Source organism: Poromitra crassiceps, assembly GCF_964638095.1.
Source record: "Poromitra crassiceps genome assembly, chromosome: 19".
NCBI classification, from domain to species: Eukaryota; Metazoa; Chordata; class Actinopteri; order Beryciformes; family Melamphaidae; genus Poromitra; species Poromitra crassiceps.
The window spans coordinates 17598243-17622335 of NC_139646.1; the positions used below are offsets into that span (position 1 = coordinate 17598243).

General features: G+C 43.7%; 1 protein-coding gene across 1 annotated transcript in view; it reads right to left on the reverse strand.

Moving 5' to 3' along the window:
- Positions 1-7403: 7403 nt before the first annotated feature.
- LOC310794185 (sodium/potassium/calcium exchanger 3-like) overlaps positions 7404-24093 on the reverse strand; it is a gene marked incomplete at both ends in the record, with an annotated part of 62797 nt that continues 46107 nt past the window's right edge. The window contains 14 exons of the mRNA XM_083656118.1: positions 7404-7556; positions 8689-8754; positions 10049-10161; positions 10991-11105; positions 12269-12435; positions 12686-12956; positions 13815-13975; positions 14739-14872; positions 14965-15018; positions 15109-15134; positions 17714-17788; positions 19331-19434; positions 20305-20389; positions 21317-21391. Coding sequence (XP_083512244.1) covers positions 7404-7556; positions 8689-8754; positions 10049-10161; positions 10991-11105; positions 12269-12435; positions 12686-12956; positions 13815-13975; positions 14739-14872; positions 14965-15018; positions 15109-15134; positions 17714-17788; positions 19331-19434; positions 20305-20389; positions 21317-21391 — 1599 coding nt within the window. The remainder of the gene's footprint in view (positions 7557-8688; positions 8755-10048; positions 10162-10990; positions 11106-12268; positions 12436-12685; positions 12957-13814; positions 13976-14738; positions 14873-14964; positions 15019-15108; positions 15135-17713; positions 17789-19330; positions 19435-20304; positions 20390-21316; positions 21392-24093) is intronic.

Consider the following 24093-nt stretch of genomic DNA (forward strand, 5'->3'; position numbering starts at 1 on the left):
TAGCCTACATTTTGAAAGTAACTGTCCCAACACTGGTGTAGAAGAGGAAATGAGTTTATGAATTGACGATTCAGTCTGAATATCAGGGTACAAAACCTGTTGAGTTGTGACTAAAAATATACGTAGTGGCAGCAAGCCACCTGTTTGGGTTTTTGTGGCGGTTGGCAATGTTGCCACCTGTTGGAGAAGCCCCTGACTGCAGTACGCAGATCGGGGAGTGGGCGGAGTCAAACGCGTTTGACTCCGCCCACTCAAAGTAAAACTCAGCTCTTTCTTCTTCTATCAGATCTTCGGCAGTGCGTGCACGCTTCTAGGCGTATTACTGCCCTCCGCAGGATAAAGTTCATAGTGACTCTTTTTACAGTGTTTATCATGTACCCACAAAACTACTCTAATATATCTGTAAAAATCCTGTTGAACAAGATCGTATTTTTATGACATTGTCTGGAAATTCCTGCTTATCAAACTGAACCAACAAACAGTGCTGTGATTCCTTTCTCTGCCCATTGAATAAATCTATTATCACTTGCAGCTGGCTTAAAGTCTGGGTCAAAGCTCAGCCACCTCAATATTATTTCTTTCTGAATTTTAAGTTGTTTCACTAGACGAAACCAGGTATCTATAGAAAACCTAACCCATCGACTCTGAATATCACTGTGTTTAGCAGCTAGTGGGGATCCTAGCAGACTTTGTATAGGTTTATCCATCAGTGACTACAACACATTATTATTGTAATGTTCTGTGTAGGTGTTGGGATATTTTTTACCTAATATTCGATATTCTTGTCTCATCTTGTGAATAAAATAATGGGAACACATTTACATTTTCATGAGCCCTCAAAACTTCACACACAACTTCTTACTGAAGTTCAGCTCCCACTGAACTTGAAACCTGTGTAACTAGGGCCAGCTGAATTGGAACAGTGAAGTGAAATCAATGGATTTGATAGACAGACATCCCTATATTTTTACTTGTTAAATGTTTTCTTTTTACTAAGTCCATTATTTTATCCATGCTGCCTATATTTAAAAAAATATATACCATAGCATTTCCACAAGTGAGTGACACATGTTAAATTTGTGTACGCTCAATTATATCAGCTACATTAAGGAGATCAGAGACTGAAGTGATGTCTGTGCCATTGACACTTGAACACGCTTTATTCCTGACGGTGTCAAAAACAGTAAGTGTTCTGTACACTCTATTCCTTTATTCCAAAAGCAGCAGACACCCGCATTCGCCTTGTGTCTATAATTTCTACACAAAATTCTTCGTAATCTTCCTGCAGACTGAAATGGAACATGAACAGTTCCCTTAGTTCAGTCTCCTCTTCATCCAGGCCATCAGACATCTGTCGCAGTTCCACCACTGCCCTCAAGCGATCTTCCTTGTCCATGGTGATGACTTGGGCAAGGGAAAGTTTTCCCTTGAATGTTTTTGTGCCACACCACCTTGCTGCCTCAATGGTGTCCCTAAGCAGAGCATCCTCCTAATCAAAAATAAAGAAAACCAGGTTGGAGAAGGCAGAAAACAGTGAAATAAGAAAAGCCCACAACAGGCAACATACCCCGTTCCCTGTTCCCAGTTCTGGCAAGTTCTCAGTTTCTTCTAGAAAGGAAACAGATTGTGGTTCTTATAGGCACAATAACAATGCAAGATGTAAAAAAAAAAAAAAAGATCATTAGCAGATTTGAAGTATACTGGTTTAATGAAAATGGAAAAATGACTGCAAAACCAGCTCTGTGACATCCCACATCTACAACCTTGATGGATGTGTATGGGTGTTGCTGGCCCAATAAATGATTTCTCAACTGCAAACACACCATGTTTAACATCAACACACTGACAGGCCAAAAATCTGTCCTTGAGACACTGTCTCAAAGTGGTGGGTATGCTTTCTCTTGTAGTGTGTTTTAAAGTTTTTTTTGTTTAACTTCACTGTGCAATGAGGACAAGTGAATTTCTTTTGTTGACTGGCTTTAGAATACTCTGCGGGGGCCAATGGGGGCTTTGTGGGGGCCTCTGGATGTTGAGCGGGGACCAATGGGTGCTGTGTGGGAGCCTCTGGATGCTGAGCGGGGGCCTCTGGATGCTGAGCGGGGGCCAATGGGGGCTGTGTGGGAGCCTCTGGATGCTGAGCGGGGGCCAATGGGGGCTGTGTGGGAGCCTCTGGATGCTGAGCGGGGGCCTCTGGATGTTGAGCGGGGGCCTCTGGATGCTGAGCGGGGGCCTCTGGATGCTGAGCGGGGGCCTCTGGATGCTGAGCGGGGGCCAATGGGGGCTGTGTGGGGGCCTCTAGATGCTGAGCGGGGGCCAATGGGGGCTGTGTGGGAGCCTCTGGATGCTGAGTGGGGGCCAATGGGGGCTTTGTGGGGGCCTCTGGATGTTGAGCGGGGACCAATGGGTGCTGTGTGGGAGCCTCTGGATGCTGAGCGGGGGCCTCTGGATGCTGAGCGGGGGCCAATGGGGGCTGTGTGGGGGCCTCTGGATGCTGAGCGGGGGCCAATGGGGGCTGTGTGGGGGCCACAGAGTGCTGCATGGGTGCCATGGAAGCTGCGATGCGCCATGGGAGCTGGTGTATTTGTAAATGCCTTGCAAATTGCATTCTATTTATAATTGTTGCTGCACAATAGCAGCAATGAAAATGTGTTGCCGTCCGACAACTTAGGCCACACTTGATCATTGTGAATTCTTTTTTTTTTTTTTTCCCGATTTTTTATCCCATTTTATCCCCCATTAGTGCTCACTTGATTTCTCAATCCTGGTTGCTACTCCACCCTCTGCCGATCTGGGGAGAGCCGAGACTGGCTCCATGCTTCCTCCGAGACATGGGCAGTCAGCCAGCCGCTTCTTTTCACCTGCCAGAGGAAGCTTCACCGGTAGGACATAGCACGTGGGAGGTTCATGCTATTCCAACCAGTTCCCCTCCCTCCGAACAGGCGCCCTTACCGACCAGAGGAGGAACCACATTAGCAACCAGGATATTGCATGTTTTTGTGAAGGGGGTTCCTATATGAAGGAAACCCCCGGGAGGCACGGGGAGAACATGCAAACTCCACACAGAAAGGCCCTTTTGACGACCCCACCCGGGCGGTGGGCACTCGAGGACATGCGGACGGGCACGCATTCCTTCAGCGTTCACTTCGTCCCAGGTGGGAATCAAACCCACGACCTTCGAGCTGTGAGGCGATAGTGCTTATACCACTGCACCACCGTACCTCCCTTCATCATCATTGTGAATTCTGTAAGAGAGGAATGAAGGGAACAAGATTCATACTTATGAAAAAATAGTATAATATATATATTAAGTAATTAATTTGTGTAATATGTAAGTTCCGCACCTTTGTGTTTCACTGTGGAATGGCCTTTTATATGGTTGTCAACCATATGCTTTTCTCCCGTGTACTACTTACAGAAGGGACAGTGGACAAGTTCACTGTCCCTGCATTTAGTAATTTCAGTGACCTCACCATCTATGGTAATAGAAAGGTGTCTCTATATATCAGAGGGGAAAAGAATAGACAAAAGGCACAGCAATTAAAATCCACAAGACAAAATTAAATAATTTTTCATCTCAACAACAAATGTTGGCCCAGACCGGCCCAAAACAAATGATCAGATTTTTTTATATAGCTTACTGTTATTTACCATTTAATTGTTATTTCATATCCTGATCTTTTGTTTTACTCAACAAACGCAAGCAACAACAAACACAAGCAACACAATATTTCATTAATTAAACATCAGTTGATCTTTCTTGCAGATTACTCAGATGATGGCTATTCGATTGTCTAATGCTTATATGAATGTAGCCTCAACAGCCCGGCGAACGTCACGCATTTCCCATTTTACACTGTGCCATTTTCACGTCTAGGTCTAAAAGCCGGCTCCTACCAGAGTCTTCACGTGAAGTGAAGAGGTTATCCGATGCAAACGTCGATGCAAATGAGTCAAACGTTGAGGTTGAGCCACTCCCCGATCTGCGTACTGCAGTCAGGGCTACTTGCCCTGATGTGCAATGACTTCTTCATCCGAAAGAAATAGGGCCTGAGCGCCCTCTAGGGACTGAAAGAGAACAAGGCCCTAATCCATACAGAGATATTTTAGGCTGTAGCCTAAAACAGCCTAGATCTAGCCTGCAAGAGCAGTTCAGGCCTTCATAGATTGTTGACTGCTCTAATAAGCCTCTTACATGACTGTATGATTAATACATCATTACAATGTGTGTAAATGTTTGCCAAGTCTCAAACCAATTTCAAATTAATCATTTATGTAAGAGAACTAACCCCGTAATAAAATTTAGAAGGTTTAGTCTATACAAAACAAAATATCACTATGGAATATTTTAGGAGATTAAAGTAACTAACGCCACCTGGTCATCTGCTATTGGCTGGTCTCTGCCCTGTGATGTCATGCACTATAGTACAACAGGTGGTGACATCACCTGTCACAAAGACCAGCCAATAAGAGAAGGCCATTGCAGGACCCTAGTTTTCAGCATTAGGTGTCATGTCAGGCTTCACAAAAGATTTGGGTTTGGGGTTTAGGTTCTCTATAAATTACAACCACGTCACTATGACTCACTATTGATCACCACAGACAAACAAATATTAGGCCTATATGAAGAAAGGGGAAATAAAAAAATACCATAAGATCACTAAAGTCACTATTGAGTAACATAAGCCCCTTAGGCATAAGTGATGTTGCTCACTTTCATTATGGCCCGCTGTCAAACTAAACAGAGTAAAATAACCTTAATGATTCAGTGGACCGATGCCCATCTGTCCATTGAATCATTAAGGTTATTTTAAGAAAAGATTAGATGTGGGAAACAATACTGTATGTAAATCAGTTTATTGCAAGAAGACCCCTGGGAACAATGCCAAATCCATGCCTGTGGGCTCTGCCCAGAGGCCCTCACGAAAAACACAATGATTTACAAACAATTCAAAAGACATGAGCATAAAACGACACTGATTCGTTGAAAACTAACTGCTGTAGGCTTACATTCTAAACACTGTGTACATCTCATCAGAAGCTATTCCAACATCTGCCTTTATAATAGCATGTATCCCTCTGATATGTACAGCATCATCAAAACAGTGCCTTTTGATCTTGGAAATGCATTACAATTACACACAAAATCATTTGAATTATGAAAGAGGCATGCAAACCAACCAGTACTTTTCTCTATGTACCTGAAAATACCCAATCTACTTCCTACAGTACCTGTAAAATAACAGCCTTATCCCCACCAACATCTACTGAGGATGCTTTTAACTGGCAAGCCTTCATAAAACTATCACATGGGAATTCTCAGTGAAGAATCTCCTTAGGCTTAAAAACAACAACATCATCAACAACAACAACAAAACAAAAACTACGTTTTCCACGTTTGGTTGAACGCATGCTGAAACAGAGTGGCAATACTGTTGACAAAAGGTTGTGTTTTGGCTCAAATACAAGCAGGAAAATGGCCACAAGCGTTGGTTTCAAAGCCTCAAATACAAGGGATGGCAGAAGAGTTAAATTACTTCTTAAGAAAAAGATGGGTTGTGCAAGTTGAAAGGGTTGTCTGCCATCAGTCTGATGGCATAAGTACTATTATTTTTCTGAAAGTGAATCTTTTACTTCCTTGTTATAACTCTGTGTGATTCATCGCTGATCTTAACAATCCGGGGATTAGCAGTGGCTTCCACCCCTCCCGTCCATGTTAAGATCAGTGATCGGGAAATCAAGTCCCATCTCCCCGGATCACAACACTCCCAACTGGCTGGGTTGACATGCCGTGCATCATCTGCAAAAACAAGATATTTTTTCTTTGCTTTTTCTTCTTTTTTTTTACAATATACAAATGCCGCGATATCTTTCTGAACTATACAAAACTTATAAATTATAAAGTTCTATTCTTAAATATAAACATCAAGTCAGTTTCCAGTACTTAGATTATATATTAGGTACAGTACAATGTACAGCTCCATAATGAAAGAACAGAAAGCATTCCATTTAATACACTGTACATGATCCAAAGGGCTGAAACTGGTGACATCATCCTTGAATAAATTAATTCATAAATAAATCATGATTATGTCTGCCCAGTAACAGTGGTAACCTTGGTTCCCCTCGAGATTGTGACAAATGACAGACACGGACGCACGCACACACACACAAACACACACACACACACACACACACACACACAGACAGACACAGACACTCGCACACCTAAGTCCAAATCTCTCTTGACAGTGTACCGCTCTCATACCGATTCTAAAAATACTTTTGTCTTTAAGAAGTAGCAATGTTGTACTCAACTCAGAGACTAAAAACTATTTTTTGTATAGTACAAGAGGTCTAAAGTCTAGAGGGAACTTTAAAGTCAGTAGTTACATGTTCATGTAGACGCTTTACAATGATAATATAATATCTCTAATCAATAAAGTGACAGTGCTGGATTTCAATTCCAGGGAGCTTCCTTTCCTATTTGGGTTATCTCAAAGAAAAAATATATATACCCAACATATACTTGGATATGTCTGCAGAAAGAAAGAAAAACAACAAACGAATAGACTCTACAGCAATAGTGTTAAATATCTAGGTTCTCTCTCTCAGTGCAAAGCTAAAGGAGTTGACTTGTGGCTAGTACAGCATGCTATATCAATTTATGTTAGGGCTGAGTACTGGTACGGAGCAATCAAGAGATATTGAAGCATTTTGGTGTATCACTGGCAGGCCAAGTCACTGCACTTTGCTAAAGTAAAATACACAATATTGTCACTGTCATCGCATCATTCGGGTTCGCAGGAATGATCAAGTTGTGCATGAGAAAATCCCATAAATCAACTAATATTAGTGTTGAGATAACCCTCAAATATATACAGAGAAAGCCAGTCTTAACTTAAAAATACCTTAATCATATGCTTATATCCAAACTTGTACAAACAGTAACAAACAATCCGATTGGCTAAAAACCACTGTTAGCGCAAGATCCCTCTCTCTCTCTCTCTCTCTCTCCACCAGTCAGTCAGTGAGTTACAGTAGCAGCTTCTTCACCAACAGTAGCCTACTGTCGACGTTAATACAATTTAGTTCACACCAATCAGCTTCTTCCGTTCGTGAGACGAGGATCGGCAGCAATCTCCGCTGCTCGCTAAGTGGTCGGCATCGCCTTCGTCACGGCTGGGACTCTCTTCTCGTGCCTCTTGTCCCATCCCCAAAACCAAAAACCTCTGCTCTCCTTTCTCTCCTGTGTATATTGCACCAAACATAAATCATATAGAGCTCTATTTTTCTATTTGAAGAAGGTGAGACTCGGTTCCAGGGCGCCACGGAACCGGAAGCCAGAGAAGGTCTCCTCAATCAGCGCCAGCCAGAGGAGGAGGAAGAGGAGGAGGAGGCTGGGATCAGTGGATGTCCCGGCACATAGGAAGGTTGACGAAGATAAAGACGTTGAACTCGATGAGGATGGAGAAGCAGAGGAAGACGGCGTACATGAGCAGGCAGGCCAGGCCCAGTCGCCGGTCCAGAACCCATTTGTTCAAATGGACGCCGAGAACCTGGAGGGAGGAGAGAGAGGGTGGGAGCAGGGAGGAGAGGGGGAGGGGGGGGGGGGGGGGGGGGGGGGGGTGTAGTCTCAAGTGGTCCATAAAGATGAACTAAACCTCATCCAAAATCTTCTATAGAGCAACAGGTGGTGAAATAACCTGGCATTAAAGATCAGTCATGCTTTTGACTTGATTATAACAAATAAATACAAACAAATAAATAACAAACAGGTGAAGACTTGGTCTCCACACTAGGCCTCATGTTATCAAACTAAAAACGAATATTTAAAGATCCAGTGAAATGAGAAATGCATTTCTCAATTTCATTGTATAATTTAACAAACGACCCGTTAATGTTAAGTTACCCAAATTATTATACAATTCAGTTACGGCCTTTGAAAAACTCTCCCCCTGCATGGTTGTCAAAAATAATCAAACAGATTTAGATGATGATGTCACCTACACCCAGGTTTTAATGAATGCTCTGATTGGTTGAAACTATGCACAGTCAATCAGGTATCCAGCCAGCTACTTGCCAAATTAATCTGTGCCTCCATTGTTGCTGGGTGGATATTTGTTCCCCAAAGATAGAAATAATGTTATGGTAAATGAATGGTAAATGGACTGCTTTTATATAGCGCTTTTCTAGTCTAGCGACCACGGCACTCGAAGCGCTTTACAACACATGCCTACATTCACCCACATTCATACCGTATAGTCAATGATTCACGCACTGATGGCGGCAAGCTACCACGCAGGGTGCCGGCAGAACCATTGGGAGCAATTTGGGGTTCAGTATCTTGCCCAAGGACACTTCGACATGCCGGGGATCAAACCACCAACCTTCTGATTAGTAGCTCCTGAGCAAACAGCTCAGGGGCTCAGCTCAAACCAGTGGAAGGTTCGGTTCTTAATCTGTCTTACAAGCTTCAACTATCAAATGTATGCTCATTGTGTTAGAAAACAACACCAAACAGTCCACCTGAGTGAGTTGAAATCATTGCACTGGATCTTTAAGTTATTTATGTTTTATTAGCAAGTGTGAAGTGGCGAGAGGCTGGACAGATAGGAGAGAGGGAAGAGAGGGGATGACAAGCTACAGAGGTCACGGGGTCGATCCATACCTATACAGTACAATACTTACTGTGATGAACACTGATGCCAGTAAGAGAACTACAGAGAATATGAGTCCTCTGCTGTTTAGATGGATCTGAGGACACAGAAACAAAGTGTTATGAACTAATAGTCCATATTTGCGCTGCTCTCATTTAAAATAAGTCAGGACTTTTTTCTCTCTATTTTCAACACAGAATATACTCAAGGTTGCTATGGGGATCTCCAAAGTCTGAAAAGTTATTCAACAGTTGTTTAATCCTGACACATGATTAATTACATATTTCATGAAGCTGTGGACCTTGTGTGAATTCACCTATTGTGATATTTGTTGTTGTGGAGAATAATCAGCAGTCTGACATAATTACAATGAATACAAACCTAAATCTTCCAAACTCTAATGTGGCAAACTGTATATCACTCCGTCAGTGACTGTGAAGGTGCATTTGTCCACAACCAGTATACTAAAGTTTCCAATAACTCCGCACAGTATACTACAGCCTATTGTTCACTAGGGTTGGGGATCTTTTAAGAATGTATGATACTAGTACCAATACCAGTACCTTTAAAGGCATACCAACACCAGTACCTTTAAAGGGATACCAATATCAGTTTTTAATACTTAGCTTGTACAGCAGCACAACGTACGCGTTTCAGCAGGTAGCCTTCATCAGCATTGGCATCTTTTGTACGTTTTCTACCTTGGCCCTGCACCTTGATTGACTTCAATTTTGAAGTGTGCTCGCTACTGCTGTTGTTTGACATACCAATACGAGTACCTTTAAAGCGATACCAATACCGGTACCTTCAAAGGGATACCAATACGAGTACCTTTAAAGGGATACCAATACCGGTACCTTCAAAGGGATACCAATACCAGTACCTTCAAAGGGATACCAATACCAGTACCTTTAAAGGGATACCAATACCAATCGAGTACTTCATTTGACACTTTTTTTTGCTGTACTTTTGAACGTTTTGGTGGCATCTCTGCACGCTGAACTGCCAACTCTGACACATACACCGCGCTCAACTTCCCCACCCACAGACTGTATGGGTTGTAGCTGCTGTGGTAGTGGGCCAATCACAAGTCGCATTAAATCGAAGAACGCTTCTGGTGATTGGCTGCGAGCGAAACCATACTATATCTGTGTACAAAAAGGATCGAATAAAGGTGTCGTTTGACTGCAGAATTTTTGATACTACTTGGTGCTGGGTCATACCCAGCCCTATCGTTCACCAACACATCTCTGTTCTAGTCTTATCTAAGTCTGGCAGTCTCTCCTCTGTTCTATTCTGATCTAAGTCTGGCAGTCTCTCCTCTGTTCTATTCTGACCTAAGTCAGACCTAAGTCAGGTCATCTCCTCTGGGCGAGTGGAGAGAGACTCACGTTGGAGCCGTAGTCGATGCAGAGTGTTTGCAGCATCCATGGCAGGCCCAGTCCCACCAGGATGTCAAAGACATTGCTGCCTATGGAGTTGGAGATGGCCATGTCTCCCAGACCTGAGGCAAGGAGAAGAACACTGTCAAGGTCTGTACGCAGTCAGCAGGTCAGTTATGACGAGCGATATTCTGCTGAGCACCACCGCTCCTGCTCATATAGCGTTTTGCCTATGCATAGTATTCCCATGATGTCACACTCACAAGCATTTTCCTACAAATATGGTGCTACAATACACACAGCTCATTGGCTGTTTGTGTCCCTTGATCCAACATCAAACATGTTGATCAAACATCCAATGAAAGTTGACTAAATAATCTATACATAAGTTTATATGTATAGACCATCATATGATCACATCAGATGATTTGCGTATGGTATTTGAGGTGAGACTTCCTGTACTATAAAAGGGAACGCAAGCATCATTTGCCCATATCGTTATTTAGAATAGCATAGCATAGAATTATTTCCCTATTTTTTTAAATCTTTACAAAAGTATGTGTATCTTTTGAACAGAAAATTATAAATACATTCTGATTTCTGTTCTGCATTCCCCACAACATGCTGGACAGTTCAGACACTCTAAGTTTCTCTTTAATTTGAACATAAAATGGTGGAAAGGACAAGTCTTTCTGAGTGAACTGATTTTAAGACTCTTTTTTCTTTCTGTTAATTAAAAATATTGACTACAAGTAAGTATAACATCATTTATATGATCTGAAAGTACACATTCTCCTCTTGAACATGATGTAAGCAATTATACACACCAATGCCTCCTAGTGGTAGAATTTGGGAATTTTCAACAGAACTGAAAAGGGTTAATTAAGTCAGCATGGATATTGATTTAAACATCCCATGGTGTGTGTGTGTGTGTGTGAGTGTGTACTGTACCTTGTCGTGCCACTATAAGACTAGCCATGCAGTCCGGGACGCTAGTGCCCGCTGCGAGGAAGGTGATGCCCATGATGACATCAGGGATGCCAAGAGTGAAGCCAATCACAGTCACCTGAAACCAAACAGAAAGACCTCTTTGAATTACTGACAAAATTAATTCATTGTTGTTGTTGTTGCTTTCTTAAGGGAACAGTTCACCCAAAAATACAAATTCTGTCATCATTCTCCTCACCCGCATGCCAGTTGAAACACAGGTGAAATTTCTCCATACTGTAAAACACACAGGGAGGTTGCCACCAACACAACTCGAGACAAAAACAGTCACCATTGACTTCAGCTGTGAAATACTGGCTTACTTTGTACTTCACTACTTACACTTATTTTTGGGTGAACTGTTCCTTTGCCTTTGCCTATTTGCCCTAGCTCTCCTCCCCTTGAAGTGGTTTCATGACATGAAATCAGAGATCATAGCCTTCACCTGGATTCAGCTTGACAGTCTATTTCATGGGAAGAGCAGGTGTTTCTTTTATTTGGCACACTTTGTAGATAGTGCCTGCCTGGCGTTACACACAGCTCATAACCCTCAGGACCCCTACACTGACACAAATTAGACCACGGACCCCCATTTGATAGGATTTGGTCCCACGGTCCCCCATATGATAATAAGATTGATGTTTTTAGATGTTTTATTATATAAAGTGTATAAAGCCTATGACCAAAATAGTCATTGACAAATTGTGTTACTTATGAATGGAATTATAGTGAAATGATTACCGGTACATGAAGTGTATAAAACCCATGACCAAAATAGTCATTGACAAATTGTGTTACTTACTGTAGGAATGGAATTATAGTGAAAATAAATTACCTCCCTTCTGGCTGGGGACCCCCTGGAACCCCCTCAAGGACCCCTGGGGGTTCCCAGACCCCCATTTGAGAACCACTGCCCTATGGGACTACGGGACATTTTTGTTCAGATCATTTATTCCTCCCGTTACTTCGGGAGTACGCAAAAAAAAAACACATTTAGTACCCTCTGGAGGTAGAGGGGGTACATAGCAGGAGGATGAATGTTTTAGGGGTACATGGCTTTGAAAATTTTGGGAACCACTGGCCTAGATGAAACTAGAACTTAAGAACACAAACCCCCAAATGCATCATTGACTTTATCATTGTGTAAAGACGCGCTTGTGTTGACAACATGGTGTGTGTAGAGAGAGAGAGAGAGAGAGAGAGAGAGAGAGAGAGAGAGAGAAAGAAAGAAACCGGACTGACCATCCAGACCATGATGTAGGAGAGGCCAGCGATCCAGATGGTGGCAATGATGAAGGAGACCATGAACCACCTCTCCCAGGGCCGCTTGGCACAGTTGGGCACAGTGAAGAACAGGAGCAGGCACAGCGGCCACATGCACAGCCACTTCAGCTTGTTACACACACCCGCTGGAGGGATAGCAACAAAAGAAATCAATTAACAAGCAATCAGCAATGATAAAGGTAAAAGTTGCACTGGTGGCTCCATTAAAGGAAAAATCCAAAATACACCACAAAACAACAAAATGGACCCAGAAACAGACGGTGATATTGACAAATTATTCAAATATACTGTAGAAATGGAAAATAGTCATGCAAAAACAATCAAGTCAAATATTACAGTCAAACATGTAATGCTATTTTTGTGTGAATCAAACACCTGGAATTCTGAAAGGCACCAGAGGCCCGTCGTTGTCATGCTCGCCCTCTCCTTCCTTGTCGTTCTCATTGTTCTCGTTATCCTCGTTCTCGTTCAGCGGCTCATTCCCGGAATCCATCGTCTGAAGCCGGCACCTCCCGTTCAGCCCCCTCTCGGCCGCGCCCATCCCGTTCTCTAAGCCCCGCCTCTCCTGGGCCCTGGCCGCTGAGTCGGAGTCACCGTTGGTGACGCGGTTGACTCGGGTCTCGGTGGTGTTGATCAGTCGTTGTCTCTGGAAACAATTAACATTCATTTGTGTCACTTCCACTTCCACCTGGCGTCTCTACTGGATGTGTTCACGCCAGGACCAGGACGAGAGCAGGAAAGATCATCAATGATCCCTCCCATCCCGGCCACCATCTCCTCCAAAGACTTCCATCTGGCCAAAGGTTCTGGTATGTCAAGACCAAAACCTCCATCAAATGCCATCTCAACCGTTTCTACCCCATGGCTGTGAAGCTCTCAAACAACCCCCCCACCCTCCCTCCCCCTCTGCCACACATCCACAGGGGACCCCACAAACAAAGCCCCCCTGCCCCCCACTGATTCTGATTCTAACACAGGGGTAGGCAACCTGCTGCTCTGGAGCCACTCTTTAGCCCCCTCCAGTGGCTCCCTGTGGCTTTGACGAAAAATGATATGGAAATTAATTTTGGTTTGGTTTGGATTGGATTTAGGTCCAGACTGCAGACACTGGCAGACAAGTGCTGCAGTGAACATAACAGGAGTGAGACAAACACAGAAAGGTATATATTCCGTTTCCATTTAGTTTCTGAGAGGCAGCTGTTGGCGTTTGGACACAGTCTGAACATTCTTTCCATTTTAATCAAATATAATACAATTATTGTTAACACATCCTAATGACATTGCAGATGTGGATATGATCATTTTTAGATAAATTGATCGAAGTGGTTTTTCTAAGTAACTAATAACACAACTACTATTTCTCTGGAGGATAGCTTTGCTGCAGCTCAAGATCTTCCAATGTGAAGTAACTGGTGGCTTGTTAATCTAGACTTTCAGCATAGCTCCCCCAACATCGTATATCTACATATGCACGTGCATGCATACTCCAGCAGCGTGTCTTTACCTCGTTGATGAGCAAGCGTGAGGCCATGGTGAGGCGTGTTCTGGGGGAGAAGTGGCTGGTGATCATCACCCTCATGCCAGCCTCGGAGAAAGACAGCTGGTGGGGGTAGGCCGACAGCAGCTCGTCCACCATCAGTACAGACGGCTTACAGTGGAAGTTAGCTGGGGGGGGAATATCACCCAATGTTGTTTACCTGACTGTTCACAGTGACCCTGCAGATTTTAAACCACTCTAAACCTTTTAGGCCTTTAATTTCCTGAACGGATTTGACGATTTTGGTCAGTGTGCAATCAAACCTATGCTGACAGTGGCCGCACAGGCAATAGCTGGTCAAATAGAGGAAGATAATCTAAACTAAATGACTATTCTTTATAAAAAAATATATATATATTATGATGCATGAGCTTACAGTGCACAACTACAGTATGTAATGTAACATAACATCTTTAGTCTTATGAGTATTACTTGCAGTATTTGTAGAGATTTTCCAGACATTTCTGTGCAATTCACAAACCTTTAGAGCCTGGAAATGACCAAATGAATTTTCTGTACTTTTCCAGAGTTTCCAGACCTCCATGGGAAGCCTGAGCTAAACATTTAATGATAGTCTACTATCTATTGTGTGTCTTGCACGGCCAAGTGCATGTGAGGTCCACCTTTTACTATGTGTATGTGTGTGACTTGTTGATATGTCTCTGCACCAACGCTACCAATCCAATATATTTATTGCACTTGACAAATAAATGAATTCTGTTTCTGCATCTGAAAAGTCTAATAACCCTCACATACACAGTACCACTACATGTGGTAGCAAGTAACACTCTGGATTGGAATGCCACAAGTTTGATCCCCAAGATGTTTCCATCCCATTTCAAAGGGGTCCTCTAAAAGTTCACACAAAAAAACCACATCCGCTTCTGTTACCTTTCTTGAGCAGGACAGCAGTAGCGTCACATGACACATTATCCTCCAGGTCAGTGCTTCCCGTCAGCCCATTGGCCAGATTCGCCGAACTCTTCTTCCGGCGGTCAAAGTAGCGCTGTGCCCGACCGTTAAACCTGTAAAACACCCAGATGAACAAAACAGGTCTATTAAAGGAAACGGCACAGCGTTCGCTGAAGGTGTTGGAATTGCTGAGGCTGGCACTCACTTCATGATGAGGATGTAGACGCAATACATGAGAATCAGGACGAGAGACTCCCACCTGGACACAGAAACAAGGTCAGTGAAAAATTGCGCAACGCTTGATTATGTATTTTATACTTCAGATACCCCGTGGAGGCTGCTTACGCACCATGACACCTTCTCATCGTAGATGAACTGTTGAGACAAGACAAAGGCAAAGAGGGTACATTAGGTAGGGGTCAAATAACTGTGAGTTCAATCAATTCTGCAATCTTCTCCACTAGGGGGCATGACGGGTCCAGAGCTCAGACTGCCAGAAAAGGGTCAGGTCAAACCACAGTCTGACTCACTGGAAGCAGGCTGCGTGGATAAGCTCGGCCATTGGTGCCGACCATTTCAGTCGGAGCAAAGGGAAATCCCTTTCTGCTCCCTGCGTGTCGCTCTCAAATGCCTCTGCCGCTGTGATTAAAAAACAACGCTAGCTCGCAAGCTAGCAACACGCCGAAAATGACGAAGATTTGGATTGTGCAATAAAGTAGGCCTGCTTGGTACTTTGGGTGGATGGTTGTAAAGATAACAGAGCCTTTTTTCCCTCCACTATAGAGTGAGAGTAAGAGGAGCCAGACTCTCCTGCGCTGGTACAGCGGGAAATGGAGATAGTCTGGCAAGCAAGACTAGTCAAACCGTGACCTTTAGATTAGAGACAGGAAGTCGCTGGAAAAAACACCCAGATTGTTTTTTTTTGGCAATCGTTTATAAGGCTTTGTTTTGTGTCTGTGAAAAAAGAATGATCCGCACACCAATCGTCTTGAGGAAGGGCCAGTGTGGCCCGAAACGTCACGCTGTTTGCAAATAAAAAAACCTAACGGGAGCTCGTTTGGTGTGCAGATCATTCTTTTTTCACTGTAAGTAACCTTTGGATCCAGCACCCAGGCCCAGTGTGGCCCAGTTTGGATGTGCGTGTCCCTGTCTACTTTTTGCTTTGTTTTGTGTCGGAACACTTACTATGTAAAATACTAGATTATCCCATGTCATACTAATGTGAGTGTGTGTGTGTGTGTGTGTGTGTGTGTGTGTGTGTGTGTGTGTGTGTGTGTGTGTGTGTGTGTGTGTGTGTGTGTCTGCGTGCGTGCGTGTGTGTGTTGTGTGTGTGTATGGACGTGCGTGCGTGCTTGTGTGTGTGTTTGTCGTGAAGAAAGAGGAAATGTTCAGAAGTGGAGACAAATCCACGAATAAGGACTTTATCAGACCCCAATCCCCCTGAGCACAGCTGACTTGATAACAGGCCGGGTTCCCCACTGACATGATCCCAAGTTAATGTCACTTTAAAAGACTGCACTTTAAATTTTGGTGATTGTCTTTTTGTATTGTTTTTGTCTTAATCAGAATCAGAATAACTTTATTTATGCTATGCTACTTCTGCTATTGATGTGACCGTTACGCTGCATACTTGCTCTAAGTCAAATTCCTTGTATGTAATCTGTTGACTTCCTGAGGCTATTAAAGTGAATCTGAATCTAAAAGAACATGGCTGGCATACAGTATAGCATGTTAGGCTAATTAGAGTCAGTGATGTTGTCGACATCTGTGTCATATTAAAAGAGGGGCCAGCTGATTCTCTCTCTCTCTCTCTCTCTCTCTCTCAATTCTCCCTCTCTCACTCTCGCTCTCTCTCCCCCACTGTCTCTCGTAAAATACAGTCATGATGATACTCCACACATACTGCATGCATGGGTGTGTGTGCATAATCACACACACAAGCGCGTGTGCGCACACACACACACACACACACACACACACACACACACACACACACACACACACTCTCTCTCTCTCACACACACAGACACACACAGACACACACACACACACACACACACGCGTACATGCTATTTGAAAACCTTAATGACACAATAATGACTGTCAAATGGAAGCAGCAGGAGCAATTTTCATTTTCACAACCATTTGCAACACGGAGCATCTTGCCGTGACGGCTAAAAAGCCACTTGTAGAGAGGTGGAAATGTGCCTGCTGGAAACATGCCTGTGAATCTGACAACATTCTACCATGTAGGCGACGTTACCCAGAGTGACTGCACACAGGGAATGTATACTGTACTAATTAGCTCAATGTGTTCTACAGTGAGAGCCATTGGTACTGCATGTTCCTGCAGTCATACTTCACTTCTGTGTGTGTGTGTGTGTGTGTGTGTGTGTGTACGCACTACGGGATACTCAACTTGCTTTGCCCGGGGGCCACTTTTGTGAAATGATAGAAGGCCAGGGGCCAGTTAATAAACAAACAATATACTTTTTTCTGTAGCGGATTGTAGGTTTTTGGGGTGTCAGCCGGAGTTTAGTCTGACAATGTTGTGCACACCGGATAGTTAGTTAGTTAGGTTAAGTTAGTTAGGTTAAGTACATACATAAGTGCCTGGGTAGCGAGCAGATGGCGGTATTTGACAATTTAGCAGCTAAATCAAAGATTATTGAAAGATATTCCATATTCCCAACTGTAATGCTATAACAGAAGTGGAGTATTGGCCAGAATGACATGAACATTTGGACACTTATTCAGTGGGCATCTTGCATGTTGCATTCAGGTGCACTGTAAAAAAAAAAAGGAATTGCAATTCCATCGCGGGCCACATGCGGCCCGCAAGTTGAGTATCACTGCACTACACTCTTGCTCGTGTGTATCACGTGTGTGTGTGTGTGTGTGTGTGTGTGTGTGTGTGTGTGTGTGTGTGTGTGTGTGTGTGTGTAAACCCTTACCGCGATGAGGGCGATGATAGACAACGTGTAATAAATGGAATCTCGGAGAAGCGTCCAATGAGAGAGCCTCACCGCCTGCACGCAGAGAGACACACAGAGAAGACCAGCGTACGTACAAAAAGAAAGCCGGCAGCATCAATTCACACATTCTCACACTGTAGTAAACCCTCGCTTGAGGTCACGCAGGAAGAAACGAGGAACGAAAAACGCCTCTGACTCCATTACCATACTGATGTGAACGTGTAGGAGCTCTTCACTTGACCTCGCGGCTCACAGCGACTTACAAACGCCAACTTACAGTACCATCCTACGCGGAAAAAGGTGCCGGTGTGTTTATCGACTTTACGTAATCGATGCAGGAGCCCACAGCTGCATGACTAACGCTGTGTACAGTATAACGCTCGGCATCCCAGCCTGCCCACACAGCACGCATACTGTATACACAAGTGGGGGGAGGTCAGAGGTCACATCTTGAATGTGCCACTCCCAGCTGCGGAATCAATCGCTGCTGTGAGGCAGGGAGAGGGCAAAGTGAAGCACTAACAAAGCTGGAAAATGTTTGCCGAGAAGTTGCCCACAATGAAGACACTGTAAGCTCTTGCGGTGCCTGTTATACTACTAGCATTACATTTTGTACAATAGTGCTTTGTAGGAGAAACAGGCTATGGATAGCCTAGCCAAAGGTGATAAACAGTAGCAGGGTGGAAAGGCTGAACTTGAGAGTATAATGTTAACACCCCCCCCCCCCCCCCCCCCCCTCCCATGTCTCCAAGCCCCGTTCTACCTTCTCCCTCACTATCTCCACGTAATGCACAATCTGTGATTGCATCACTGTTTGGAGTCCAGTGCATATATTTTTCGGAGCAGATCGCTCCTTGTGTTGGGCTTATTTCCATGCGAGGCCCTGGTGTGTCAGATAGCATCAGAGAGGAGAGGTAGCATTATTTGATGTTAGCTCTGAGTCTCATGCCGCACACAGCACTAAGGACGCGGGGGGGGATCGACTGATGTGATGCTGCACGTCTGGCTGGTTTGGTAAATTGATGACAGAGGATAAAATAAAATAAACCCTCATTGTGACTCTTAAACGGGAAATATCAAAACAGAAAAACAGAAACATTCCGCTGTGCGACGGTGCAGAAATGTGCAACAAAACAAAAACCTGCCTGAAAAGAATAGAACGTTTCACAGCATCACCACGTGCGTGCGCCTTTATTGTGTTTCAGAACTGACGATTGTGGCAATGTGAGGAAGAGTCTTACCCCTATGCAGTATCATTCGTTATGCGAATAATCAAATGTGCATACACACATTTAAACATGAACAGAGAGCTACTCGTTCACAGAGAAAACAAAAAATATATATTTTAAATGATGCTCGCTAAGACGCAGTATTTTTGGTGCATGAGCAATTAGACAGAAGCAGTTCATGCATAAACATCATTTGCGAAGTGCACAATTATAAGCATGAATACATTTATGTCCTACTACCACCCTGTATTTATGTGGTTGAATATTTAAAGGTGACATTTGTTTGTTGTACCCTGTGCAAATGCCATCGGGTCAACGGCGGACTCGGTTGCGGCGGTGGAATGCCACCTACTGTATGACATCATACCTGGCCGGCGAACAAGCCGCACACACCGATGATGCAGAGGATGTTGAAGACGGCTGAGCCCACAATGGTCCCGACACCCACGTCCCCTTTAGTGATGAACACCCCTGGGGATAGAACGAGCACATGCACGCACGCACGCACGCACGCACGCACACACAAACACTTTGCATGGAAATGATAAAGTTCCATCTGACTTGTTGATTTAAAATTTTCTACATTATGCCATGTTAACTAAACAGAACTGAAGGTATTTAGAGATGGAAAGACTCCCACCCATGTTGTGTCTGTAATAATCAGTCGGTATCTCCAGCTCAAACAAGTTGCTCATTTATCGAGGACTCTGCTATTTCACATACTGTACCCCCAGGCTGGTCCCGCCTACATTACTTAACCCTTAAGTTTACTGGCTGTTGTTGAGACCTTTTTGACTGGAATTGATTTTTATTGGACAGTTTATGTAACTGGGCGAAAAAGGTCGGATGAGAAGGTTAGTTTGGCTATAGGAAAACAGAAGAGCTTTGATGCTCGATGTCGTGAAAAAAAAAACCCGCTGGACTCCAAGATCACAATCTTCACCATGATGGATACAGTAGTGTAGCGTGACGTGTGGCCTTTGAAGTGAATGCACTTCATATTATAGGTACTCCTTGATGTTTGGTTCAGATAGATACGACACTGAACATAGACGCATGATCAAAGCAAAGAAAAAAAAAAGTAGAAGAAAAAGAAAGACACTTACGCCCTTTGCTCCTCAGCAGCGATTCTGCCAGTGCTCATTATGTAAGATGGTTTTAATGCGATTCAATATACTGAAAGCTTATGTTTGTTTACTGCCAGTCTCCTGGGATAAAAGCATTAAAGCATAGACTAAAAGGCCTGCACGATTCCTCCGCAACGCGGCTATGGCGCCGTGTATTGTGGGCTGTAAAGAGAGGGAGGAGGGGGGGGGGGGACGAGGTGAGCGAGTGCGTTACCTATGACAGACGTGAAGAGTTCAGGAGCAGAGCTGCCGGCAGCCATGAAGGTCGCACCCGCTACATCCTCACTGAGGTGGAGGCGCTGGGTAGAGAGGGAAGGACAGAGAGAGAGAGAGAGAGAGAGAGAGAGAGAGAGAGAGAGAGAGAGAGAGAGAGAGAGAGAGAGAGAGAGAGATTATCAGTTGGCATATTCATGTCTATGTTAACAACCACAAGGACGAAAACAGTCTCTCAACCGTCTCATATTTTGATGATAGTTCCAGCTTTATATTCAAGAGCCAGCATGCTATTTTTAGACAAGTATAAGATCGAGATGTTTGACTTCAGGGATAAGCTACAGTACTAATAAGAAGAGAAGAAGAGTACTCCAGGGATAGACATAGTAAGTAAATAAGAAAGGAAGTAAAGTAAGTAAGTAATGTTTATTTATAGCACCTTTCAAAGAGCAAAGTCACAACGTGTTAGCCTAGTCACAAAGTGTTAGCCTGACATCACCAAACCAATTCGCCAATGTGAATGAGTCTGGAATCTCTCAGTTCCATTTCTATTTCCCCCTTTTTTTTTTATAATCATTATACAGTATGTTAGTCAGTGTATTTTATGTTTCAGATACATATGTTACATGTCATAAAGGAATGAAAGGTTGCTATGCGGTTCACTTCCTTTCTTTCCTGTCTTTAATATCAAATATTGTCATATTCGGGAAATATATCGATATTCGCTATTATCGAAAATTGGCCCAAGCCTACTGTATAACTGATCAGTAGGTTTGACAACCGCCATGAGATCAGCTGTTATGGTGTGTTACAGCGAGCCGGTCATTATCACGAAATATAAGATATTCTATATCTTATATTTCTATATATATCTAGATCTATATATATATATATAAAATGTCCCACCGAACCATACCAGATTAATAAAGACATTTTATTTGATTTGAGTGGCTGATTGCTGTTTCATTTAGGAAGCATACAGTTTTACACCTCACATACTGTACTGTACATACCTCACATATCTTCTCCAGGGAGGGGACAAAGTAGTCATCACAGACGAGGGCGAGGGCACAGAACATGTATATGGTCTGTGAAGGGTGAGAGTGAGAAATATTATCAGTGAGGTATGATCATCATCACCTTGTCGGAACCTTCATTTATTTAGACATCAGGTAGCTTCAGCCAAGCAATCTGATTTATTGAAGACATGTTCCGACTGTGCAGTGAACTCATTAGTCATCTTTGTAGTTTTCTTTTAATTCGTATGTATGTACAGTATACTACTTTGCAGAAAATTGAGCTCCTCCTTCACTTGTAACTACTGCATCAGCATCATACCCAGATTTGCCATAAACACCCTGTTGTCTTGGCTGCTACAGCTACATTCAATTACATTACATTTCTGCCAAGACAAATGAAGCAGTAAGTCCGGTAATAGAAGGCATGGCTAGCAATTCAAAGATCTGATCCCAGGCAAATAAGGAGCCCTCCAAGCATCGATCATAATTGAACAAATTCAGTATATCATTGCTAATGCACCATACACTTTCCATGTTTAGATATGTGAAAACATGCCGGCATAAAGCTTCAGAAATAAAGGTTATTGGGGACATTCACACCAAAAGCGTTTTTTTCAGTCAGACCGCTATGAAAATCATGTCGAGAGCGCTTCCATTGTGCACAAAACACAGCGCACGGAGCGTTTTTTAGTGCTCCGTTTTATTTTCCCCTGCAGTCGCGCGCACTAGAATGGACGAGACAACGACCACACGGACGGTAGCCAGCTGGTTTTGTCTGTTTGATGTTGTTGACTGTCAACATGAAAGCCAGATTATTGCGAATTCTGGCAGCAGCGGACGTTGAAAACCCCTCGGGAGGAGAAAAGGTAGGACGAGTGAAAAAAACAAGCAGGGCGCTTTTCCTCTAATGTTCAACTTTTTTCAGCTTAAAAACGCCCACAGCGCTCCTCCAAAAAGACGAGACGCCACCAGCGTTTAAACGGCAGGTGCGTTCATTAAAAGAGGAGCACGTCTAGCGCGTCCTTACATAGAGAATGAATCGCAGAAAGACGCTGGCAGCTCCAAAAACGCTTTTGGTCTGAATGGCCCCTTAGGCTGTTGCTGGATTCCTATTCACTGTCTGAATGGATGGAATTGAGAAAGAGCATGACCTCTGACCTCTGAATGACACTACGGGACAAAGCTAACTAAGTGATGTCATCTGACACGGTACGAATAATGCTGAGTGCCAGGCCAGCCAAATCCTCTCCTCAATGGGCTTAACATGGCAGGATTGACAATAACTCTGAAATAATCGACTGTATGAAGTGCGTTCAATACCGTACATTACACTTGTGTGCAGGGTGGTGGTGTATTACTGCCAAAGACCTGCCGCGTGCCAACCTTTCTCTAGCATCACATTGTACATCCAACACGGGACAGAACATAGAGACTCGACTGGGACAGGGTGTGAGGACAGAACATAGAGAGAGACTGGGACAGGGTGTGAGGACAGAACATAGAGAGAGACTGGGACAGGGTGTGAGGACAGAACATAGAGAGAGACTGGGACAGGGTGTGAGGACAGAATATAGAGAGAGACTGGGACAGGGTGTGAGGACAGAACATAGAGAGAGACTGGGACAGGGTGTGAGGACAGAACATAGAGAGAGACTGGGACAGGGTGTGAGGAGGACAGAACATAGAGAGAGACTAGGACAGGGTGTGAGGACAGAACATAGAGAGAGACTGGGACAGGGTGTGAGGACAGAACATAGAGAGAGACTGGGACAGGGTGTGAGGACAGAACATAGAGAGAGACTGGGACAGGGTGTGAGGAGGACAGAACATAGAGAGAGACTGGGACAGGGTGTGAGGAGGACAGAACATAGAGAGAGACTGGGACAGGGTGTGAGGACAGAACATAGAGAGAGACTGGGACAGGGTGTGAGGACAGAACATAGAGAGAGACTGGGACAGGGTGTGAGGACAGAACATAGAGACTGGGACAGGGTGTGAGGAGGACAGAACATAGAGAGAGACTAGGACAGGGTGTGAGATCACATAGCGTCAACACAAGTCAGACAAGACAACGAGTGTGTGAACAAAGGACTGAACAATGAATACTCTCAGACTGGCCATAACAAAGTCTGACAAAGACCCACTTTGGGTTGAAAGAATCAGAGTGCCGGCATTTCCCCCGTGCACCAGAGGAAGATCTATTTGGCATGTGCACAAGCCACTTCTTGTATTCCAAATGGCAGAGATGACAGCTGAAGGTTGAGCTCACACACACACTTCAGGATGTAATGTATGAAATGTCACAGTACGGTACGGTATCTACCAAAATACCACACTATACGTATTCTGTATGGTATTTCACTGTGTTAATCCCCCCAATATCAGCAAAACCAATGAGCTTGTGGTGGACTACCAGAGGAACAGGCGTGAAGAGGGCAGACTCACAGTATCTTAGGGTCCAAAATCAATATAATTAATGTGATTATGCAAAAGTGACAGCACTTCCACCATTTTTCAAGAATGATCGATTTCTCAGCTACAGTTTTACACAAAACAGTATGATGTCACAGTGATGTTGACCTAGATATATAAAGTGTCATCACTTCATCATTTTATCCAACAAGACATTTGTGTGAAAATGTTGTCATAATTAGCATTATGAATTCTTGAGTTATGGCCAAAAATGTCTTTTGAAGTCACAGTGACCTTGACCTTTGACCACCAAATTGTAATCAGCTCATCCTTGAGTCCAAGTGGACGTTTGTGCCAGA